Consider the following 21,726-nt stretch of genomic DNA (forward strand, 5'->3'; position numbering starts at 1 on the left):
CATGATAGTGAAAAAGCATGATATTAGTAAAGCAAGCAAATGTTATGAGACTTTTCTGTGGAGTGGTTCACATTTGTTACTGACCTGGAAAACTCAGTTACACTGATTTTATTCTTCTTGTAATAAATGCTGATTAATTTCCCAGCAAATAAAGTAAAAGGGAAAATGAAAGTTCCCAGCTACAGGACCCCATGTCAAGGTTTCAGCCCTCACTACTGAGGGTGACATCTGTCCTCCGGCGGACGGGACATCGCTACTTTCATAGAAGCTCTGTCAAGTTGGAAAAATGGCCTATGGATGTAGTAACTGTTATGGTAATATTCTGTTTAAAAGAACATCCTTTTCCACAGCCTCGGTACATTCCTGGGTGTTTGTGTCAGAGTTGTCCCAGTTGTGTGTCAGACAGCACTTGTCCTGCTCCGTTGGGAGGAATTGGCGGCAGACAGGCCTCTCCCTCCTCTTTGACATTTTTGAAGGTCTTGGATGACCGGTCTCACCTTCCTTTCCTCTCTCTTCTTACAGATGAGCTGGAGCTGATCTCTCTGGAGGGAGGAAACAGTGTCCGAGCCACCCGGGACCTGCCCAAGGGTCTCGCCTGGGGACCATACCGAGGCCACTTCCAGAGCAAGCCGGGCTCCCTGGAGGCAGCAGAGCCGGTAAGAAGCAGCTGAACTTGGGGGCATTCTGTGCCCTCGGCTTACTGAAAAAAGCACAGCGATGACCTCTGAGCTGCCTGGCAGTGACGGGGACTCGCACAGCATGGGCTGGATTCAGTGAAAGGCACCCAAAGTTAGGTACTGGGATGATTCTGTAAAGGGTGATCTGTGCGGAGCGTCCTTTCTAGCAGTGTTTCCCAAGTCCGGTCCTGAAGTACCAGTACCCGGTCAAAATAGCCCCGACAAAAAAGTTCCCAACATAATAGCCTCTGACATAACAGTGACTGTCGAAATGGCCTGCCCACAATATAACCTTCGACGAATTAGCCCCCTGACTAAAGGGCCCGATCAGGCTGCCCAGAATAAGGCACTGCATTTTTTTTCTAGGGGGCTATTTTGTTAAGGGGGCTATTTTGTTACCAGGGTGTTTTGTCGGGGCTATTTTGTCAGGGTGCCTGGAGTACCCCTTGCCAATCAGGATTTCAGGATATCCCAAAGAATATGCATGAACGAGATTTGCATATAATGGAGGCAGGGCTGCTGAAAGGGGAGCAAGATTCCCCCGGGTCTGTGCCTCTTCTGCTCCTGATTGGACCCGAGTGATCGCGTCCCGACAGGAGCAGGAGAGAGAGAACTCCGGCGCCGGGCCCCCCCCACTTAGAGGCTGGGGAGGAGCAGGGCTTCGGGGCCTCTGGTTTGGCTGGTGGGGGTTCCCAAGCCCCGCCAATAGAAGCCGTCCTTCAGTGCTGTTCTCCGCCGCATTTCCTGTCCTTCTGCTGCTTTTCCCGCACGACGTGAGGGGAGAAACAGCCGCCGGGCAGGCAATACAGCGGAGAACAGTGCTGGAGGACGGCTTCTGCTGGCGGGGCTTGGGGATCTCCGCCAGCCAAGGTATGTGGAGTTGCGGTGGGGAGCAGGGAGGTGGTGCAAAATGTGCCCCCTCCCCCACTTTGGGGCCCCCCCTAATTTTTTTTTGTGGTCTGGTTACACAGTGGTCCGGGGGAGCTCGGCAACGACGGCCCTGCCCTGGGCCCGGCTCAGTCTCTCAACAGCCCTGAATGGAGTCTCTGTGTGCAATTCAAGTTCATGCATATTCATGGTGGATAGCCTGAAAACCTGACTGGGAAGGGGTACTCCAGGACCGGACTTGGGAACCACTGCTTTATAGAATGTTGACCTAGCACACATTTTGCACTGGGCGCAACCGACGGCAGTTAGATGTAGAAATGCAGGTCCTCTATAACGTTGAGCCTTAATTTCTGCAAATGCCCGTCCCTCCCATGCCCCTCCCATGGCCACGCCTTATTGGAATTGTGTGCTATGAAATTTAGAGACATGTTATAGACTAGGACGTAGGGCAGATCCACTCAAACTCCTAATTACTGCTAATTAAGTCTTGTTAACTCTAGTAATTGGCTAATTAATTCACGTACAGATCTGGGATTCGCACCCAAACTTGGACGACCTATCCAGAATCCTGGGGTATGTGACCGACATGTACTGGCTCACTTGGGGGAAATAACATGCCCTCCTGCACTGTGAAAAGGGCTTTAAGGATGTGTTATGTCATATTATTGGACTGTGATCATTTCTTGGGGATAGGGTAATCATCTTTCTCCAGGTCGGAAGGAGCAGCGAGCCACTCCTGGGTTTTTTTTTTTTTTTAGTTTCAACATTTTTATTGATGACCATGCCAAATAAACATATTTAACAGTGTGAATATACATAATTCAAATATGAGAAAAAACCTCGATAGAAATTATACAGTATGTCACCAAACTTTTAACTTTATTTATATCCCCACCTCATCCCTCTAAGTTTGTCAGCTATCCACCCCCTCCCCCCCCCACTCTACGTGCTGGCCCCTCAGGATATGGCTCCCTGTTCCTACCCGCATCCCCCCCCCCCCCCCCCCCCCCCCCCGGCAGCCTATTCAGGACTTGGCTCCGTGCTCTGGGGGATTTACTATTGAGATATTGCTGCCATATTGCCAGAAATCTTCCCTGTCTTTTCGGTGACAGTCTCGCCCCGCGAGATTCCTATAACATAAGCTGATGAAACTTATTCCACCAACACCAATAGGAGGGAGGCATGTCAGACACCCAGCTGTGTAGCATGCATTTTTCCCTAGTATACAGGCTTTGTTTGCCAACATCTGTTCACCCTTTGTAAGCCCTGGTGGGGGGGGGGGGAGGGGGGAAATAATACCTACTGCACCTGAGCGTAACTTGCTTTGAGTTACTACTGGCAGAGGCGGGGCTGGTGGTTGGGAGGCGGGGCTAGTGCTGGGCAGACTTATACGGTCTGTGCCCTGAAAATGACAGATACAAATCCAGGGGCTGGTGGTTGGGAGGCGGGGCTAGTGCTGGGCAGACTTATACGGTCTGTGCCCTGAAAATGACAGATACAAATCAAGGGGCTGGTGGTTGGGAGGTGGGGATAGTGCTAGGCAGACTTATACGGTCTGTGCCAGAACCGGTGGTGGGAGGCGGGGCTGGTGGTTGGGAGGCGGGGCTAGTGCTGGGCAGACTTATACAGTCTGTGCCCTGAAAATAACAGATACAAATCAAGGTAAGGTATACACAAAAAGTAGCACATGTGAGTTATCTTGTTGGGCAGACTGGATGGACCGTGCAGGTCTTTTTCTGCCGTCATCTACTATGTTACTATGTTACCCTCTCCCCATTGCCCCTCCACATTAAACATCATTCATTCAAATGTAATGTTCACCGTGTGCCCCAGAATCCCTCTAAGGAAGTTCTCCAGTGCCACTCCTGGTTTTTAAGTGCGTTCCAGAGAGAGCGCATGGCCTAATGATTGAAGTGAATTAACCGGGGACCTGCTTGAAATCTTGTATCTGATCCTGGCCAAGTACGGTATCTGCCATTGCCTCGAGCGTCCATTGTCAGCTGGCTTGTACCTCAGTACCAGGTTGTTCTAAAGCCCCCCCACCCCCCCCCCCCACCCCGGATCAGGACACTCCAAAAATACCTAGAGCCCCATCTTCAGCAACTCCTGCCCATATCAGTTCCACTCTATAGCTGACGACATCCAGATAATGTTGCTAAAAATCTTTACTAACTACCCCAGCACTATCTGGGTAATTCCAGGGTGGTCCAGGGGTGGAGCCAAGGCAGAGTGAGAAGTTATCCAGGCAGCACTGATTTGGACAGCAAAATACTGCAGATAATTAACCGTGTGAATACCGGTGGTACCCATATAACTTCTGACGGCCAGTGTACACTAGGGATGGATTGATTTGCGTGTTCTGCTTCCATTGTATACAAATAGTTCTCATGCTTATTCATTGTGGAAATCTTGAAAACCCGACTGGGTCGTGGTCCTCGAGGCCCGAGATTGCTCGCCACTGCACTAAAGTCTCTCTCCTTGACGTGCCATTGGCAGCTCTGAGGGTGGTGGATTCGTGGAACAGCCACACTGGGTTGTGGCTCTCGAGGACTGTGGTTGCCCACCCCAGCGTTAGGGCCTGACCTGTTTTTTTTGAGCTCACATCCCAGTGCATTGTGGTTCCTGCTTCAACCTTTTAATATCGGTGCTGTTGGTTCAAGAACATATCAGGATGGGGTGGTCAGAAATCCAGGGCTAATGTTTTGAGTCTGCATCTCATGGCCCCATGCCCTCAAACTTGTTTCCCGCTGAAAAGTCTCTCCGGCAGGTCTTCGAGTGTGCTTGTAAATATCCAACGTTCCCTGTAGTTAGGTCTTTGATATTACTTGTTGCAGGGTTTCAGAAATAGTGACCTACTAATAGGATTTAGGAATTGATTCAAGGTTCATGCCTGTGTTCCTTGTAGCACTATAAAGCATGAAGCACTATCTTTCCACTTCAGCAGCCTTCTGAGCCTCTGCCACCGCCTCTTCCAGGGGACTTGACCGCAGGGGCAGAGTCCTGTGTGCACCATGTTACAATCGCTCGAGAAACCAACAAGAAAATGTTTCTACAAAAAAAAAAAAATGGATCTCATCCCAGTTTTGAGCTTAACGCAGGAAATATTGTGAATACCGAGCCCTGGCATTTTTTTGTGTGTTATCCTGAGCCCTTTATCAGAGTAGAATTAAAGGCTTGATTAACTCATTATCTCCCTGTTGAAGGTTTATCTCCCTGTTGGCGCCATATGTCCAGACGCAGAGTTGCAAGATGATTGATTCCTTAGAGATAGGGACCGGCTTCTCCATACTTCATTTATTGTCTAAATATTTTCCCTAGCGTTTCAGCGCTTCCCTTATCGAGCTGGGCTGAGGCTTTTGCCTCCCTTGCTGTCCGTGCCCGAGGAAGTCACATTTCGTCTCTTCTGCTCTGTTATTCCTCGTTGCTCTGAAATAGTGTTAACTGTGTCGTGCTCGCCCTGCCGCTTCTCTTGTCTTCAATCCCTGAGGAATGATGCTGAGGAGATGGGATCCAGCTTTCCGTGGGGGGGTCGACTGTTCCTTACTGTCCTCTCGCTTGTTCCCCAAAAGACTTTCTCAGACTGGGAGTTTTGAAAGACTCGAAATCTCTTTTAACTAGGGCCTCTACAGGATCGCACTGTACTCCTGGACCTTTCTGCTACCTGTCAAGCCCTGGAATAATATAAAAAAAGAGCTTGGTGAAGTGAGGGCACCTTGCTAATGCCACCTCCTCTGCCCCCCCCCCCCCTCCCCTGCTGGCTGTGCTTCCCGCTTTGCTGGTATATAGGCCATGAAAGTATCTGTGGGGTGGCTGCATCAGTTCAGTGCTAGAAACTCTTCCCCAGTGCAATGACAGAGCAGCTGCAGGGCCCAGAAACCCCCTGGAGCTCCTGCCGCAGCCCTTTCCCCTCTTCTGAGTGTCTTCCTTCCCCGAGGGCAGAGAGGTTAAGTAATAAGCGTCCTCTCTTCCCCTCTGGCCTTGGTTCTTCCGTAGGTGAAGTACAGTGAGCCCTGGAGCTGTCCCAGATAAGTTCCAGGAGAGGATGCAGCACAGATAGGCTTTCGATGGTTATCGGCCCCAGCTCAGGAGGCAGACACTGACCTCTTTGTTAAAGGAAAACAACAAGTTCTTTAGAGCACAGCAGCGGACCTTTAAAGACGTAGGTCTCACAGCCAGGCCTCTCTCTCTCTCTGGAGTGAGTGCAACAGAGAGCCCCAGGAAGCCCTTCCCAATCTATGTGTGGAGCAGAGTGATCAGTGGTAGGGTACGTGCAGTGTTCAGGTCCTGATTTAGCAAGAATGGGACAAAATCCTCAGTGAATCACATTTTTACAAGATGTCCCACTGTTCTGAGCCTCCTCCTCCTCCTCCTTTATCACTGGACTCTGTACCTCCATCCTTCTCAGCAGCTGGTATGTTGCTTTTAACACCTAAACCTTCAACTGATATGTCCTGTCTGTCCTAACCCTTATCCCTTACTTGTCCTGTCTGTCTGTCTGTCTTAATTAGATTGTAAGCTCTATTGAGCAGGGACTGTCTCTCCATGTTCAAGTGTGAAGCGCTGCGTACGTCCGGTAGCGCTATAGAAATGATAAGTAGTAGTAGTATCTAAGCCTGCCTCTCCTTTCTGTGCTCCCCTATGCCCCTCTCTCTCCTCTGACTGTGTTCCCTGTGCTCCCACTCTCCTCCGTGCTTCCTATGCCTCCATCCTATCTGTCCCCTTTCTCTGACTGTGCTCCCTGTTCATCCCACTCATCTGACTGTGTTCTCTGCATGTCCCACTCCTCTTGACTGTGCTTCCTGTGCCTCCCCCTTCTCTGACTGTATTCCTTGTGCCCCCTCCTATCTGCCCCCCTCCTCTATGCTCCAGCTGCCCCTTTCCTCTGATTGTGCTCCATGTGCCTCTCTCTCCTCTGACTATACTCCCTGTAGCTCCCCATCTTCTGACTTTGCTCCTTCTGCCTACCCATCCTCTGCCTCTCCCTCTCATTCCTCTGACTATGCTCCCTGTGTCTCTGCCTCCCCTGACTATGCTCCCTCTGCCTCCCCCTCTTCTGACTATGCTCCCTCTGCCTCCCTCTCCTCTGACTATGCTCCCTCTGCCTCCCCCTCCCCTGACTGTGCTCCCTCTGCCTCTCCCTCCCTTGACTATGCTCCCTCTGCCTCCCCCTCCTCTGACTATGCTCCCTCTGCCTCCCCCTCCTCTGACTATGCTCCCTCTGCCTCCCCCTCCTCTGACTATGCTCCCTCTGCCTCCCCCTCCCTTGACTATGCTCCCTCTGCCTCCCCCTCCTCTGACTATGCTCCCTCTGCCTCCCCCTCCCTTGACTATGCTCCCTCTGCCTCCCCCTCCTCTGACTGTGCTCCCTCTGCCTCTCCCTCCCTTGACTATGCTCCCTCTGCCTCCCCCTCCTCTGACTATGTTCCCTCTTCCTCCCCCTCCTCTGATTGTGTATAAGCATCAGTTCCCGCTGTTTCCCCTCTAGATGTGACAGGCTAGAAGCTTGATCTGAGATGGCTGGACCAGGTCCCCCTCTTCTGCAGGCTCTGGGTCACTCCAGGCCCAGGTCATGAACACTAAGCCATTTTTGAGGACAGGCATAAGAAATTAGCAGTATTTCTGCACCATCAGCAAAGTTTTCCCATCAGGCCGTGACTGCTCTTCCCCGGTGATAAGACGCCGCTAGCTGGGCTTGTCAGTCTCAGTTTGAGGGGTTTAGAAATATCGGGCAGGGAATAATTAGATTTCATATCGTTACCACCACAGCCATCCAGGAACCTGGAAGATTAATTTTTCTCTCTCTCCCTGCTCATTAATATTCATTAGAGACATAAAAAGCAGAGGGGGCTGAAACAGAGAGTCGGAATGCAGCGCTGCTGGCAGGATCGTAATAGGTGTGCACCGCACCTCTGCATCCACCATTATCCCCCCCCCCCCCCCCCCCCGCCGTGGCATTTGCTTCCTGCCCCCTCCCCCAATTCCATTCCACTCTCCGTGCAAAAACCCTTGAAATGGAACGAAACAGACACGGTTGTAGTCTTTATTTATTAAAATACTACTTTTGCCATGAGGGTAACCGCTTTGTTCCTCTCCCCCACTGGCAAGGCAGGTGGCCGATGCTCTTGAACCAAGCTGGGTAAATAATTCTCTAGAGAGGGTGTTTTCCTGGCACCCTTCCGCCCCGTGTATGACACCCTTGGAGACACACGTCAGTTGCTGCCCTGTTGTCGGCCTCCATTCCTGCTGCAGTCACCTGTGAAGTGTGCGCCCCCCCCCCCCCCCCCCCCACTTTCCCCTGCGGCCCATCACACCTGGCAGCTTCTATGTGGAGCATGAGCAGTCTCACGTAGAGCTGGAAATATCGCAGCTTCCATGTGCGACTGCCAACGCTTCCGGTTTCACAAATCTGCACGCCAGTGAAAAAGTGCTTTACTATCAGAGGTGGACATAAAGTGCGTTGAACAGGTGAAAAAGCCGATGTGGCACTTGTTCCTCATATCCATGTATCAGGGGCGTAGCCAGACCTCACGGTGTGAGGGGGCCAGAGCCCAAGGTGTGGGGGGGGGCACATTTTGGTCTGCCGCCCTGCCGCTCCCCACCCACTGCCGCTATAAATACCTTGGTTCAGACCCCCGCCAGCTGAAGCCTTTGTACTGCTCCGATCTTCCCCTATCGTCCAGCACGCCGGAGACCAGCGCCGGACGAAGGCTTCAGCTGGTGAGGGTTAGGGACCCCCGCCAGCAAAACCAAGAGCCCAGAGGAAATTTGAGGGGGCCCAGGCCCCCGTGCCCCCACATAGCTACGTCACTGCCGTGTATTCCCTTTGTGAAATGGAGACTATATGTAGAGATTTTAGTCCAGCCCAAACCACATTCCATGAAATCTCCACAAATAAATAGCGGCTTTCTGAAATTTGTACAAAAATGGCCACACGGAGTCCATGCGGAGCAGAGGGGCAGCCTAGTAGCCAATGCAGTGGACTTGAATCCAGGACACCCAGGTTCATGTCCCCCCCCCCCCCCACACACACACACAACTCTTTTATTTTAAATGCTGAGTCCTCTAGGAACAGCGAAGTAGCTAACTGTATCTGACCGTGCACCACCTCAATAGCCTTCTGGCTCACAGGTGTCATAAATATTTAGGTACAGTAAGAGTCTGTTTCTGGAGGGTTCACAATTTATATTTCAACGGTTTTTATTGATGACAATAAACATTGTAAACATAATCCATAAATTCAAAACATTTGTTAACCTAAGAACAGGTCACTGTTACATACATCAGGGGCGTATCTGCGTGGGGCCTCAGGGGCCTGGGCCCCCGCAGATTTCGCCCTGGACCCCCCTACCGCTGCCAACCCTCCCCCTCCGTTGCTCGCCTACCTTCGCTGGCGGGGGACCCCAACCCCCGCCAGCTGAGGTCCGCGTCCTCCTGCCGCTGCCGGCTGCCTTTGGTCCTTTAATTCTTCCATTGAAGCTGGCGCCGACGAAAGTTTCTTTTGAGTCTGACGTCGCTGCACGTTGTACGTGCAGGACGTCAGACTCAGAAATTGTTTCTGAGTCTGACGTCCTGCACGTACAACGTGCAACGTGCAGCGACGTCAGATTCAAAAGAAACTTTTTCGTCGGCGCCAGCTTCAATGGAAGAATGAAAGGACCAAAGGCAGCCGGCAGCGGCAGGAGGACGCGGACCTCGGCTGGCGGGGGTTGGGGTCCCCCGCCAGCGAAGGTAGGCGAGCAACGGAGGGGGAGGGTTAGCAATGGCAGCGGCTGGGGGAGGGGGATCGGCAATGGCGGCGGCGGCGGCGGGGGGGGGGGGCTATAATGTGCCCCCCCTCTCTGGCCCTGGCCCCCCCTACCGCCGCAGTTCAGATACGCCCCTGACATACATACATCGTAATTGCATCATCAATATTTTCTATCATCGTTTTCTCCCCCCCCCCCCCCCCCCCCCCGGGTTAACATCTTCACAATAATCTTTTTACTTCATAGCGTCTAGTCTTTTCCAATATCCATTACAGGACTATACCCATTTACAACCTGAAGTGCTTATCTCCTGAACACCCCATTTGCTAAGGCGTTCCAAGTCTATTTAGCACCGCACTTCGTGCTTTGTGGGATATGTTTTGCAAATACTTACTCCATATATTAATAAACTCCTTTCTCTTCTTTGGAATACCATAAGCCGTCCTAGCCTCCCAAAGCATTAATTCATGCATCCTATTTCTCCAGTACCAAAAGGAGGGTGGATCTTTGGAGGGTTCACAATTTAAAGGATGATGGATCTGGGAGGGGCATGGGCAGGTCAGGGGCATATCTGCAAGGGGGCATGGACCTGGGAGAGGCATGATGGGTTGGGGGTGTAACTGCAACGGGCGTGGACCTGGGAAAGGCATGGGTAAGTCAGGGTTGTACATATGGATTTTCTAAAATTGCACTTTTTAAATGTATGTGGCTGGTTCTGAAATTAACCACCTAGTGCGCATATCTGGCTATACAGGTAACTTCAGCCTCTGCAAAGGGTGGGAAATTCAGACCTTGCGATTTTCCAATTTACTGAAACAGGTAACCCGACAAAACCCTTCACTGCTGGATCCTAGACTGTGACAGGCCTTACTCTGCTGTCGATCTGTTGATGACCCTTGTCTGTCATACCTAGGTCATCCAGCCGATAAGGAACTCATTCCACCAGCTGCACACTTAGAAATAGACGAGGTCTTCCGTGGACTTGTCAGCAGTGATTCAGCTGAAATGAGGAGGCCAGTGCTGAGCAGGGGCGTAGGCAAACCTGCCATTTTGGATGGGCCCAGAGTTAACCTGAGTGGGCCCGTCCCACCCCCACCCCTATACATACATACAATATAGTGTTTGTTTGTTTTTTTTAAATGACCAGATGTCTGCCCCTTTCTCTCTGAACCCCCTCCCGGTCCTACCTCAGAGCCGTTGCCCATCGTAATTCCCATAGGCAACCTGCGCCGGCCCTGCAGGCTTCTCTCTACCGCATTCCCAATAAAAAAAGAAAAAGTGACATCACTGAGGGCAGGACATGATCGAGAGAACGTAGGGTTTTAGGCAGATGGGTGAGGATTCCAAAAGTGACGTAAGGAGCAAGATACATGGAGTGACAACTTTTTTCACGCCTGCTCTCTCCTGTTTCTCCCCTGCGACAGATCCCTGCGGTGAGCCTGGCCCTGGAGGAGGAACAATGCTGGCTGGCCAATCTGCCCCTGGTTCCCACTGAAGCGGACGCCAATGCCGTGGTATACAGGAAGGGTGAGTGTGTATTCTCTGCCCTCAGTCCTAACCTGCTGACTAACAGCCTCACAATTAGGCCCAGAGACCTACAAATACACACAGATGTGTGGACAGATGTTACCAGAGGGCTCCAGGTCACCAGGGACAGACTCAGCCAGTCCTGCCTTCATCTGCGTCCACGCCCCAGTTTTTTTGTTTTGGGATTTTTTTTTGGGGGGGGGGGGGGTGGGTTTCAAAAGCTATTTTGTAGGTATTTAGTTCTGGACTTGTTTTCAGTCCTTTGTTCTCTTCACACTGTGGGAACTCGGCTAGAATTAAATGGACCTGGCTCTGGACTCCCACTAGGGCAGGGGTTCTCAACCCAGTTCTCAGGACAACACCTAAACAGTCAGGTTTTCAGAATACCCAAAATGAATATGTATGAACCAGGTATGCAAAGAATGGAGGCAGCACATGCAAATTTCTCTCATGCACATTCCTTGTGGGTATCCTGAAAACTAGTCTTGTTGGAATGCCCTCCCGCGGGAGGTGGTGGAAATGAAAACGGTAACGGAATTCAAACATGCGTGGGATAAACATAAAGGAATCCTGTTCAGAAGGAATGGATCCTAAGGAGCTTAGCCGAGATTGGGTGGCAGAGCGGGAGGCAGGGATGGTGCTGGGCAGACTTATACGGTCCGTGCCAGAGCCGGTGGTGGGAGGCGGGATTGGTGGTTGGGAGGCGGGGATAGTGCTGGGCAGACTTATACAGTCTGTGCCCTGAAGAGGACAGGTACAAATCAAGGTAAGGTATACACAAAAAGTAGCACATATGAGTTTATCTTGTTGGGCAGACTGGATGGACCGTGCAGGTCTTTTTCTGCCATCATCTACTATGTTACTATATGTTACTATGTCTCCCAAGGACTGGGATGAGAAACACTACACCGGGGTAAACATCGGCAGCTGAAAATCTGGAGCAAAAGCTAATTATGCTGTTTAATCGGCTGCGAGTATTAGTCAGCTCCCAACTTCTCCAATGATATGCACGTTTTCTTTTTTGCTTTAAGTTTCTGCCTAGTATCTGGAACCAAACATTTGTGGACAAAGTTAAGGGGGGAAATTTCCATAATATATTCGTATATGTTTCTTTTTTTGTTCCTTTTAAAATAATTGGAGATATTGCTTATACGTTTATGTTTAATATGTAAATGTAAAAAATCAATAAAAATATATATGTAAAAAAAAAAAAAGGGACCCAAACAGGAGGCAGTAAGTGGTTCTGCATTAACTCTCAGCAAGAACATTGGGAACACTGATTCATGTGGCCTAGTGGTTAGAGCACAGGTCTTGCAATCCAGAGGTGGCCGGTTCAAATCCCACTGCTGCTCCTTGTGATCTTGGGCAAGTCACTTATCCCTCCATTGCCTCAGGTACAAACTTAGATTGTGAGCCCTCCTGGGACAGAGAAATATCCAGTGTACCTGAATATAACTCACCTTGAGCTACTACTGAAAAAGGTGGGAGCAAAATCTTGTCGTGCATGAAATGGTGCATTCCTTCCTCGTCACCATTACCCAACTTCTTAAAACGAGAAAAGGAGGATCAACTGGTCCAACACAGATCTTCATATTTATTAGACCTTTTACAGCTACTGGTACAAATGTATTTAATTTCTCTTCACGTTCAAAGAAATTTCCCCAGATCCTGTGTTGAATTGCTAATCTATTTTAATGTAGCTGTTGGCTAATCAAGGCTGCCTGTAATATAGATGAATTTTGGAGATAATTCTTTAAACATGTCTTCATGTCCAATTTCCCAGTTTCAAGGGATTAGTCTTACTATTAGAAACAATATTAGAAACCTGTTTAAAAAGACACACCTTACCCATCCAACTTAAATGCCTGACCTCGGCCACACAACCAAACTAAAGCACGTAATGGACATAACACAACTCTTCCGTTCTCCGATTCCCACATGAACTTGATCTTACTACAACATCACCCTGTATTTGTTCACACCGGAGCCTGCAAAGGCCTCTCCGGTACTATGTAAGCCACATTGAGCCTGCAAAGAGGTGGGAAAATGTGGGCTACAAATGCAATAAATAAATAAAAGATGCCATGTAAAATTTACAGCTACTGTGCAGTAAAAGCCGTGATAACTGCAAATTTTAGGAAAAGGGCCCCTGTGTTTTTGTCTTGTGCTTTCTGAATTCAGATGTAGTTTTGTCTCCTCCATCAGCAAAATGCCAAAGTTGAATAACAATCGCAAAGAACAGCAGTACAGTAGAAATCTCTTTCTTAAAAAATAAATGTAATCATTCGATGCAAAATCAGCCTGACGTTTGCCATGTTTCAGCTTGCACCTGCTTCAGGGACATCTGGTGATTCTCTAATCACGTGATGTCAAATCGTAGACTGTGTTAGTGAAGAACATTGCTGGAATTGCATGTGATCGTTTTGGACGCCTTACGTAAGTTAGAAATTGTTGAGAGGTTTCACTTTTTAACGTAAAATTGGGTATTTAAATTTGGATTCTACAATTCGACGTCAATAATTAAGGAATCAACACGTGTCCCTGAAGCAAGTACAATCCGAAACATGGCCGCGTTAGGTTAATTCTGTGATTGTTATCCAGCTCTGCATTTTGTCTGTGATTTACGTGTTGGATTTTGCCTTTTAGTTTGAATTGTCTCCTCCTCCCCCTCCATTGGGAGGCCATTCCACGCATGAAAACTCAACACATGCCGATACTTAATTATCAAGGAGCAGATAGTACGTGCCATAGAAGAAAATGGCAACACACAGACTACAGTACTACTACTACTATTTAACATTTCTAAAGCGCTACCAGGGTTGCGCAGCGCTGTACAATCTAACAAAGAAGCACAGTCCCTGCTCAAAGGAGCTTACAATCTACAGGACAAAAAGTGCAGTCAATCAAGATTGAGGCAGTCTAGATTTCCTGGATAGAGGTACAATGGTTAGGTGCCGAAAGCGACATTGAAGAGGTGGGCTTTGAGCAATGATTTGAAGATGGGTAGGGAGGGGGCCTGGCGTATGGGCTCAGGGAGTTTGTTCCAAGCATGGGGTGAGGCGAGGCAGAAAGGGCGGAGTCTGGAGTTGGCGGTGGTGGAGAAGGGTACTGAGAGGAGGGATTTGTCCTGTGAGTGGAGGTTTCGGGTAGGGGCGTAAGGGGAGATGAGGGTAGAGCGGTAATGAGGGGCTGCAGATTAGTAGGAGAAGCTTGAACTGTATGCGGTACCTGATCGGAAGTCAGTGAAGTGACTTGAGGAGAGGGGCTTTGCTTCTCCAGTTTTCTGGACTCCAAAAGCCATCGTGTATCAGCGATTTGTGCTCTTGTATAAGAGCAAAAGAAGAAAAACCCAGCACAGACGGCAAGTTCTTTTATGTGCTCAAATCACAAAGCAGTACTCCGTTTTTTTTTTCCAGCTTCAGTGACGGAGTACTGCTTTGTGATTTGAGCACATAAAAGAACTTGCTGTCTGTTCTGGGTTTTTCTTCTTTTGCTCTTTCTTGTCCTTATATGAGTATTGCGATTGTTCCTTTAGGGAGGAGACATTTTAGCCCCTGACGCAGCCCTCTGTGGGTGAAACATGGCCTGTGTCGGTCAACTTTCTTAAATACGATATCTCTAATAAAATCCTTTGGATGTCACTTTGATCTGCTCATTTATTCTGCACTTTCAACATACACAACTGTCCGCATATCAGGAGGAAAGCGACTTCGGAAAGCACAAAGAGGTTTAATGCCAAGCGGATTATAAATAACTACTTTTAGCGCTGGTGCAATCAGTGGTCCCAGAAAACCTCCTACCAGCCTTTATAACTTTGTTTGATTTCCTGCTGGTTTCACTCTTCTGTCTTTTATTTTGTTTATTTATTTATTTTTTTGTTTAAGCAACTTGTTGCTGATCTCTCCTTAAAAAACTAATATCGCATACGATCTATTTTACTGTCTTTATCTCTTTAGCATCTTCATATCATTTCTTCTTACACAGGAAACTTAGTTGCCTTGCTTGAAAACAACTGATTGCCCAGGTCTGTTGCACACCATGATTCACCTGAAAGCAGCAACACCACATTAAAATACATAAGTACATAAGTAATGCCACACTGGGAAAAGACCAAGGGTCCACCGAGCCCAGCATCCTGTCCACGACAGCGGCCAATCCAGGCCAAGGGCACCTGGCGAGCTTCCCAAACGTACAAACATTCTATACATGTTATTCCTGGAATTGTGGATTTTTCCCAAGTCCATTTAGTAGTGGTTTATGGACTTGTCCTTTAGGAAACTGTCTAACCCCTTTTTAAACTCTGCTAAGCTAACTGCCTTCACCATGTTCTCCAGCAACGAATTCCAGAGTTTAATTATGCATTGGGTGAAGAAAACTTTTCTCCGATTTGTTTTAAATTTACTACACTGTAGTTTAATCGCATGCCCCCTAGTCCTAGTATTTTTGGAAAGCGTGAACAGACGCTTCACATCCACCTGTTCCACTCCACTCATTATTTTATATACCTCTATCATGTCTCCCCTCAGCCGTCTCTTCTCCAAGCTGAAAAGCCCTAGCCTCCTTAGTCTTTCTTCATAATGAAGTCGTCCCATCCCCGCTATCATTTTAGTCGCCCTTCGCTGCACCTTTTCCAATTCTACTATATCCAGTGACACTTATCTTAGCAGAATACTGAAGCGATCAAAGGAACCATAGCTGATTTAATGAGCCATCCACAGTTTCACTGTGTACCTATAGGTGTATGGCTTAATCTTTGAGATAAGCTTATGCTATTGACAGGATCAACCTCTGGGATTCTGCTAAGTGTCACCGGTTATTTTAATGTGGTATTGCTGCTTTCAGATGAATCATGGCGTGTAATAGACATGTGCAGTTGACATGTAATGCAAAGCAGGGCTGCCAAAAGAAGCCACCAGGTCTGGGGCAAAAAATGCGCTCCCCCCCCCCCACACACACACACACACACGCTGCTGCCGCTGCCTGACCACCACTGACTCCCCTGCCGTCTCTCTGCTACTGCCATCGCACCCCCGCCTGGTTCAGTATTTCTCTTCTTTCCTTCCTCCCCTCGGCAGTGTTCCAGCTGCGGGCAGCGTCAACAAAAAGCAACTTACCTCTGGCTGGCCTCCGTCGTGTTTCCTCTGCTATGTGTCCCGCCTGTGCGGAAACAGGAAGTTGTGTCAGAGGAGGTGGGACAAAGCAGAGGGAACACGTCCGAGGCCAACTGGAGGCAGGTTGCTTTCTTTTTTGATGCTACCAGTAGCTTGCAGGAACACTGCCGAGGGGAGGACGCTTATGTCTGGGCCCCCACCCCCCTCCCCCTTGGAGGTCGGGTCCGGGAGAATTTTGCCCTCCTCTCAGCGGCCCTGATGCAAAGAAGTGCAGAGTGTTGTAGTTGGGGAGTTGAAATTCAAAGATGTTATGTGTAATAGGAGGTGAGGGGCTGATGAGCACCCACCAGGAGAGAGACCTTGGGATGACAGTGTGTGAGGATCTCAAGGTGGTGAAACAATGTGACCAAAGCAGTAGCTAAAACCAGAAGGATGCTAGGCTGCATAGCGAGAGACATAACCCAAAGAAGAAAGGAAGTGTTGATTTCCCTGTATAGGTCATTAGTGAGACAGAGTATTGTGTTCAGTTTTGGAGGCTGCATCTCACTAATAGGCAGATGATCAAAAACCTCGCACTGTTCCAAACAGCGCTCTAAAAATAGCGCTGGAACAGTGCGGGGCTTTACTGGACCTATGATCAGAGATAATTGCATGCAAATTTAAGCACGCAATTCACTGATCATGGGGTAGACGTGCGGGAGGATTGTGCCTGAGCGCATCCTCCCGCACTTGACAATCCTCCCGCACTTGTTTGCCAGGTCTGGGCTGTCAAAAACCCAGACCTGTCAAACACAGGGGCTGGAGGTCCATGGGACCACTAGATCCCAACTACCCCTGCCCGAGCCAAGTGAAATGGGGGCTGGATATCCGGAGGACCTCCAGTCCCCCCAACCCCCACCCCGACACTTGTTCGGGGGGGATGGAGATGCGGTGGGTCTCCGGCCTCCCTACCACCCCCCCCCCCCCCAGCATCCCTCTGATGTCCCTGGTGGCCCAGTGGGCCGCGGGTAAGGAACCCTGACCCCCTTCCCCCCAGCAACAGGAGGCTGGAGGTCCAGTGGACCTCAGGTCCCCCCAACCCCCCTGCCCCGACACAGGTTCAGGGGGGGTTGGAGATCCGGTGGGTCTTCAGCCCCCCTTAACCCCCCCCCCCCCCCCCAGCATCCCACCGATGTCCCTTGTGGTCCAGTGGGCTGTGGGTAACCCCCCCCCCCCCCACCTGGTGGTCTAACGGCCCTTCCCCACCCCACTACCTGCAGCGCTGCCTGCAAAATGGCTGTGCCCAGCCCTGCAGTGCATCCTGGGATGCACTGGGCGGGGCTTCACACCACTGGGCCACCAAGGACATTGGTGGGATGCTGGGATGGCTGGAGACCCACCACATCTCCAGACCCCTCTGAACCTATGTCGGGGGGGGGGGGGGGGTTGGAAGACTGCAGTTCCACCGGACATCCAGCCCCTGTTTCGCTTGGGTCGGGCGGGGGTAGTTGGGGTTTGGTGTTCCCATGGTCCTCCACCACCTATTGCTCAGGTTGGGGGGGTCAGGTCGGGGTTCCTGCTGGGGTTGCTGTATTGGGGAGAATAGGGGCCAGCTAGAATGCAAATGCATGCTGGAAAGGGCTCACCATCGCTCCCCAATGGTCTGCAAACCCTAATGTGAGCTCCAAGCTGGCGTAGGGTTTGCTGCGGCCAGCGAGCCAATCTTTGGCACGCTGGTTGCTGATCATTGGGGATGAATAGGTTTTCATGCATTCGCAAGCTAGTTGCGTTCAGAGCCCGCGAGCGCGTTGTTTCACTCGGTCAGGGGCTCTGATCATGGGGCAGTAGCAAACACAGGTGCTAGTATGGCACTAACAGCCTCTAGCGTTGGCGTTTGCTTCTGATCATCCCCCTGTTAGTGAAGCAGGGGTCTTGCAGTGATAATTCCCCAGGAGCACCATCAGGTGTCAGTGCTACAGCCTGACCCACAGATGTTTTCCAGCCACAGAGACCCCCCCCCCCCCTTCCCAGGAGGGCATTCCAGGCATCCACCACCATCTCCATGGAAAAGTATTTCTTGATGTTGCTCATAAGCTCTGGAAACTCTGGAATTCATTGCCGGAGAAAGTGGTGAAGGTGGTTAGCTTAGCAGAGTTTTAAAAGGGGTTGGACGGTTTCCTAAAGGTGAAGTGGTGAAGGCGGTTAGCTTAGCAGAGTTTAAAAAGGGGTTGGACGGTTTCCTAAAGGACAAGTCCATAAACCGCTACTAAATGGACTTGGGAAAAATCCACAATTCCAGGAATAACATGTATAGAATGTTTGTACGTTTGGGAAGCTCGCCAAGTGCCCTTGGCCTGGATTGGCCTCTGTCGAGGACAGGATGTTGGGCTCGATGGACCCTTGGTCTTTTCCCAGTATGGCATTACTTATGTACTTATAAGCTGATCATCCTGCAACCTCAATTCATGACCTCTAGTTCTATCGTTTCCCTGTCTCTGGAAAAGATTTCTTTGTATATTAATACCTTTCAGGTATTTAAATGTCTGTATCGCACCTCCTCTATCCCTCTAGGGATACACTTTGGTTGTACCACAGAAAAAGCAGTATATCAAATCCATTACCTTTACTCTTCCCCTTCTCATACATTTTTTGGTGCAACTCCCATATCATCTTTGACACTTTCTCTGAACTGCTTCAGGTCTTTTTACCTCCTTATGGGGGGTTAGGGGGTCGTCGGAGGGACCGGAGGTCTAGCGGACCTCCAGCCCCCCTGTCGCTCGGGGGGGGGGGGGGGTTGGTCGCCCACTGGGCCACCAGGGACTGTTTGGGAAATGTTGGGGGGGGGCTGGAGACCCACCGGATCTCCAGTCCTCCCTGAACCGGGGGGGGGGGGGGAATCGTCAGGGGGACCGGCGGTCCGCCGGACCTGCAGCCCCTGTTGCTCGGGGCAGGGGTAGTTGGGGTCCGGAGGTCCCATGTGCTCAGGCACAGTTCTCCCGCACTTCTACCCCATGATCAGAGATAATTACGTGCTTAAATTTGCGTGCAATTATGTCTGATCATAGGTCTAATAACGCCTCGTGCTGTTCCAGCGCTGTTTGGAACAGCGCGGGGCTTTTGATCATCTGCTTGTAAGGTGTCCAAGTGGAAGGGAGTAACCCTGAGAGGTGGGGCAGCTTTTCAAACCCGCAGCCACCTGCCCTGAATGGTAGCAGCTGTACAAAGGCTTCTGTTTGATTAGCGCAGGACAGAGTATAACCACCCTGTGCACTGGAGCCCTGCAGTCTGCTGGTACTGGTCATTCAAGTTGGGATTTCCATTATTATACACTTAAAAGTAATCCTGGATGGATTTCTGGGAGATTAAAGCAGTTGCAGCCTGGCCTCCAGTCCCCAACTCCCCCTGCTCCAGTCCAAACCCTGTTGCAGAGCGCAGCGCTGTTGTTAATGAGCACAGCTGCTCTCTGCTCGCTTAATGTGTAAAACACGCCTGACTCTTCAACTCAGGAATACATGGGCTGATATTTAAACACCACAGTCGTTGTTTTTAAAATCTACTACTACTACTTATCATTTCTATAGCGCTAGTAGATGTACACAGTGCTGTACACTTGAGCATGAAGACACAGTCCCTGTTCGACAGAGCTTACAATCTAATTAGGACAGACAAACAGGACAAATAAGGGATAAGCACAAAGAGTAGCAAGGTTCCGGAATCCCAAAGAGTAACAAGATTCCACGCAGAATTCCAAAGATTAGCAAAGATTCCAGAATCCCAAAGAGTAGCAAGATTCCACGCAGAATTCCAAAGAGTAGCAAGATTCCAGAAACCCAAAGACTACTACTACTACTTATCATTTCTATAGCGCTACTAGACGTACGCAGTGCTGTACACTTGAACATGAAGAGACAGTCCCTGCTCGACAGAGCTTACAATCTAATCAGGACAGACAAACAGGACAAACAAGGGATAAGGACAAAGAGTAGCAAGATTCCGGAATCCCAAAGAGTAGCAAGATTCCATGCAGAATCTCAAAAAGTAGCAACATTCTGTGCAGAATCCCAAAGAGTAGCAAGATTCCATGCAGAATCTCAAAAAGTAGCAACATTCTGTGCAGAATCCCAAAGAGTAGCAAGATTCCGGAATCCCATGCAGAATCTCAAAAAGTAGCAACATTCTGTGCAGAATCCCAAAGAGTAGCAAGATTCCGTGCAGAATCCCAAAGAGTAGTAAGATTCCGGAATCCCAAAGACTACTACTACTTATCATTTCTATAGCGCTACTAGACGTACGCAGCGCTGTACACTTGAACATGAAGAGACAGTCCCTGCTCAACAGAGCTTACAATCTAATTAGGACAGACAAACAGGACAAACAAGAGATAAGGGAATATTAAAGTGAGGATGATAAAATAAGGGTTCTGAACAAGTGAGTAAGGGTTAGGAGTAAAAAGCAGTATCAAAGGGGTGGGCTTTTAGCTTAGATTTGAAGACGGCCAGAGATGGAGCTTGAGGTACCGGCTCAGGAAGTCTGTTCCAGGCATAAGGTGCAGCAAGATGCCGGCTGTGGTGCTTAAATTATGATTGTATATTCAGCATCGGTCTCTGGAATCCCGATAATTTAAAAGAGTGGCCCTGCTGTTCCTTTCTCCACGGGCTGTAATCAGTTTTTGTGGCGTTTAAGTGGATAGCAGGTATATCGGTCAGAGCCACCGAATTTTTCTGTAGATTAAGAGAGGTGTGAAAAGAAGAGGCTGAAAGTAGAACACGCAGTTTTAACTCTCCATACAGGTATCTGGGTTCCTCTGTCTCTCTGGATCCCCCTTTCCTCTCTCCACCCCAAAGACTGCAGGAGAAGCTCTGCGTACGGCCTAGAGACATTTAGCAGCAAATAAAGACCTGTTAGAAAAGGATGTGCATATTTCCAACCCCCACCCGCAAGGTAGATGAAATTATGCGCACAGATTTAATACAGTCATGATTTTACCCACATATCAGGGTGATCATAAGTGCATAAGCACTGCCACGCTGGGAAAAGGCCAAAGGTCCATCAAGCCCAGCACTCGACAGTGGCCAATCCAGGCCCCAAGAACCTGGCAAAAACCCAAAATTTAATGACGATCAATGGGCTTTTCCTTCAGGAATCTGTCCAGACCCCCTTTAAACTCGTAATCTGCAGCACCCCTCAGTGCAGGAGTTTAACTCAAGAGAAATACAGGCCTGATGGTTTTAAGGTGCTGTCAGTAGAGCTTAAAATCCTGAATGATTCTGTAATTTAGGAAGCATTTGAAACCTCGGATTGTTAAAGGGTTTTATAGTTTCCTGGTGCTGTGTGGGTTAATGGATGGATGGGTGAGTACTGTTATTTTTGTAATATGATTAATGTTTTTGTTTATGTGCCATAACTAGCTCTGTACAGTTTTGTTAACTGAAAGTGGCGATATATAAATTTTATGTTTGAAATTAAATTATTAAATACTGGGCAGGCAGTTTTCATAAAGTTCGTGGTGAAGGCGGTTAGCTTAGCAGAGTTTAAAAAGGGGTTAGACAGTTTCCTAAAGGACAAGTCCATAAACCACTACTAAATGGACTTGGGAAAAATCCACAATTCCAGGAATAACATGTATAGAATATCTGTACGTTTGGGAAGCTTGCCAGGTGCCCTTGGCCTGGATTGGCCACTGTCGTGGTCAGGATGCTGGGCTCGATGGACCCTTGGTCTTTTCCCAGTGTGGCACTACTTATGTACTTATGTACTTTTGTGGGTAAAGCATTGTTTTATCTGTGGAGATGGCTTGGA

The 21,726-nt window shown here is 49.3% G+C and overlaps 1 protein-coding gene across 1 annotated transcript in view; it reads left to right on the forward strand.

Moving 5' to 3' along the window:
• ZFPM1 (zinc finger protein, FOG family member 1) overlaps positions 1 to 21,726 on the forward strand; it is a 344,168-nt gene that overhangs the window by 304,947 nt on the left and 17,495 nt on the right. Inside the window, exons 4-5 of the mRNA XM_030204576.1 lie at positions 523 to 656; positions 10,735 to 10,837. Coding sequence (XP_030060436.1) covers positions 523 to 656; positions 10,735 to 10,837 — 237 coding nt within the window. The remainder of the gene's footprint in view (positions 1 to 522; positions 657 to 10,734; positions 10,838 to 21,726) is intronic.

The sequence above is a fragment of the Microcaecilia unicolor genome, chromosome 5 (assembly GCF_901765095.1).
Source record: "Microcaecilia unicolor chromosome 5, aMicUni1.1, whole genome shotgun sequence".
Classification (NCBI taxonomy): Eukaryota; Metazoa; Chordata; class Amphibia; order Gymnophiona; family Siphonopidae; genus Microcaecilia; species Microcaecilia unicolor.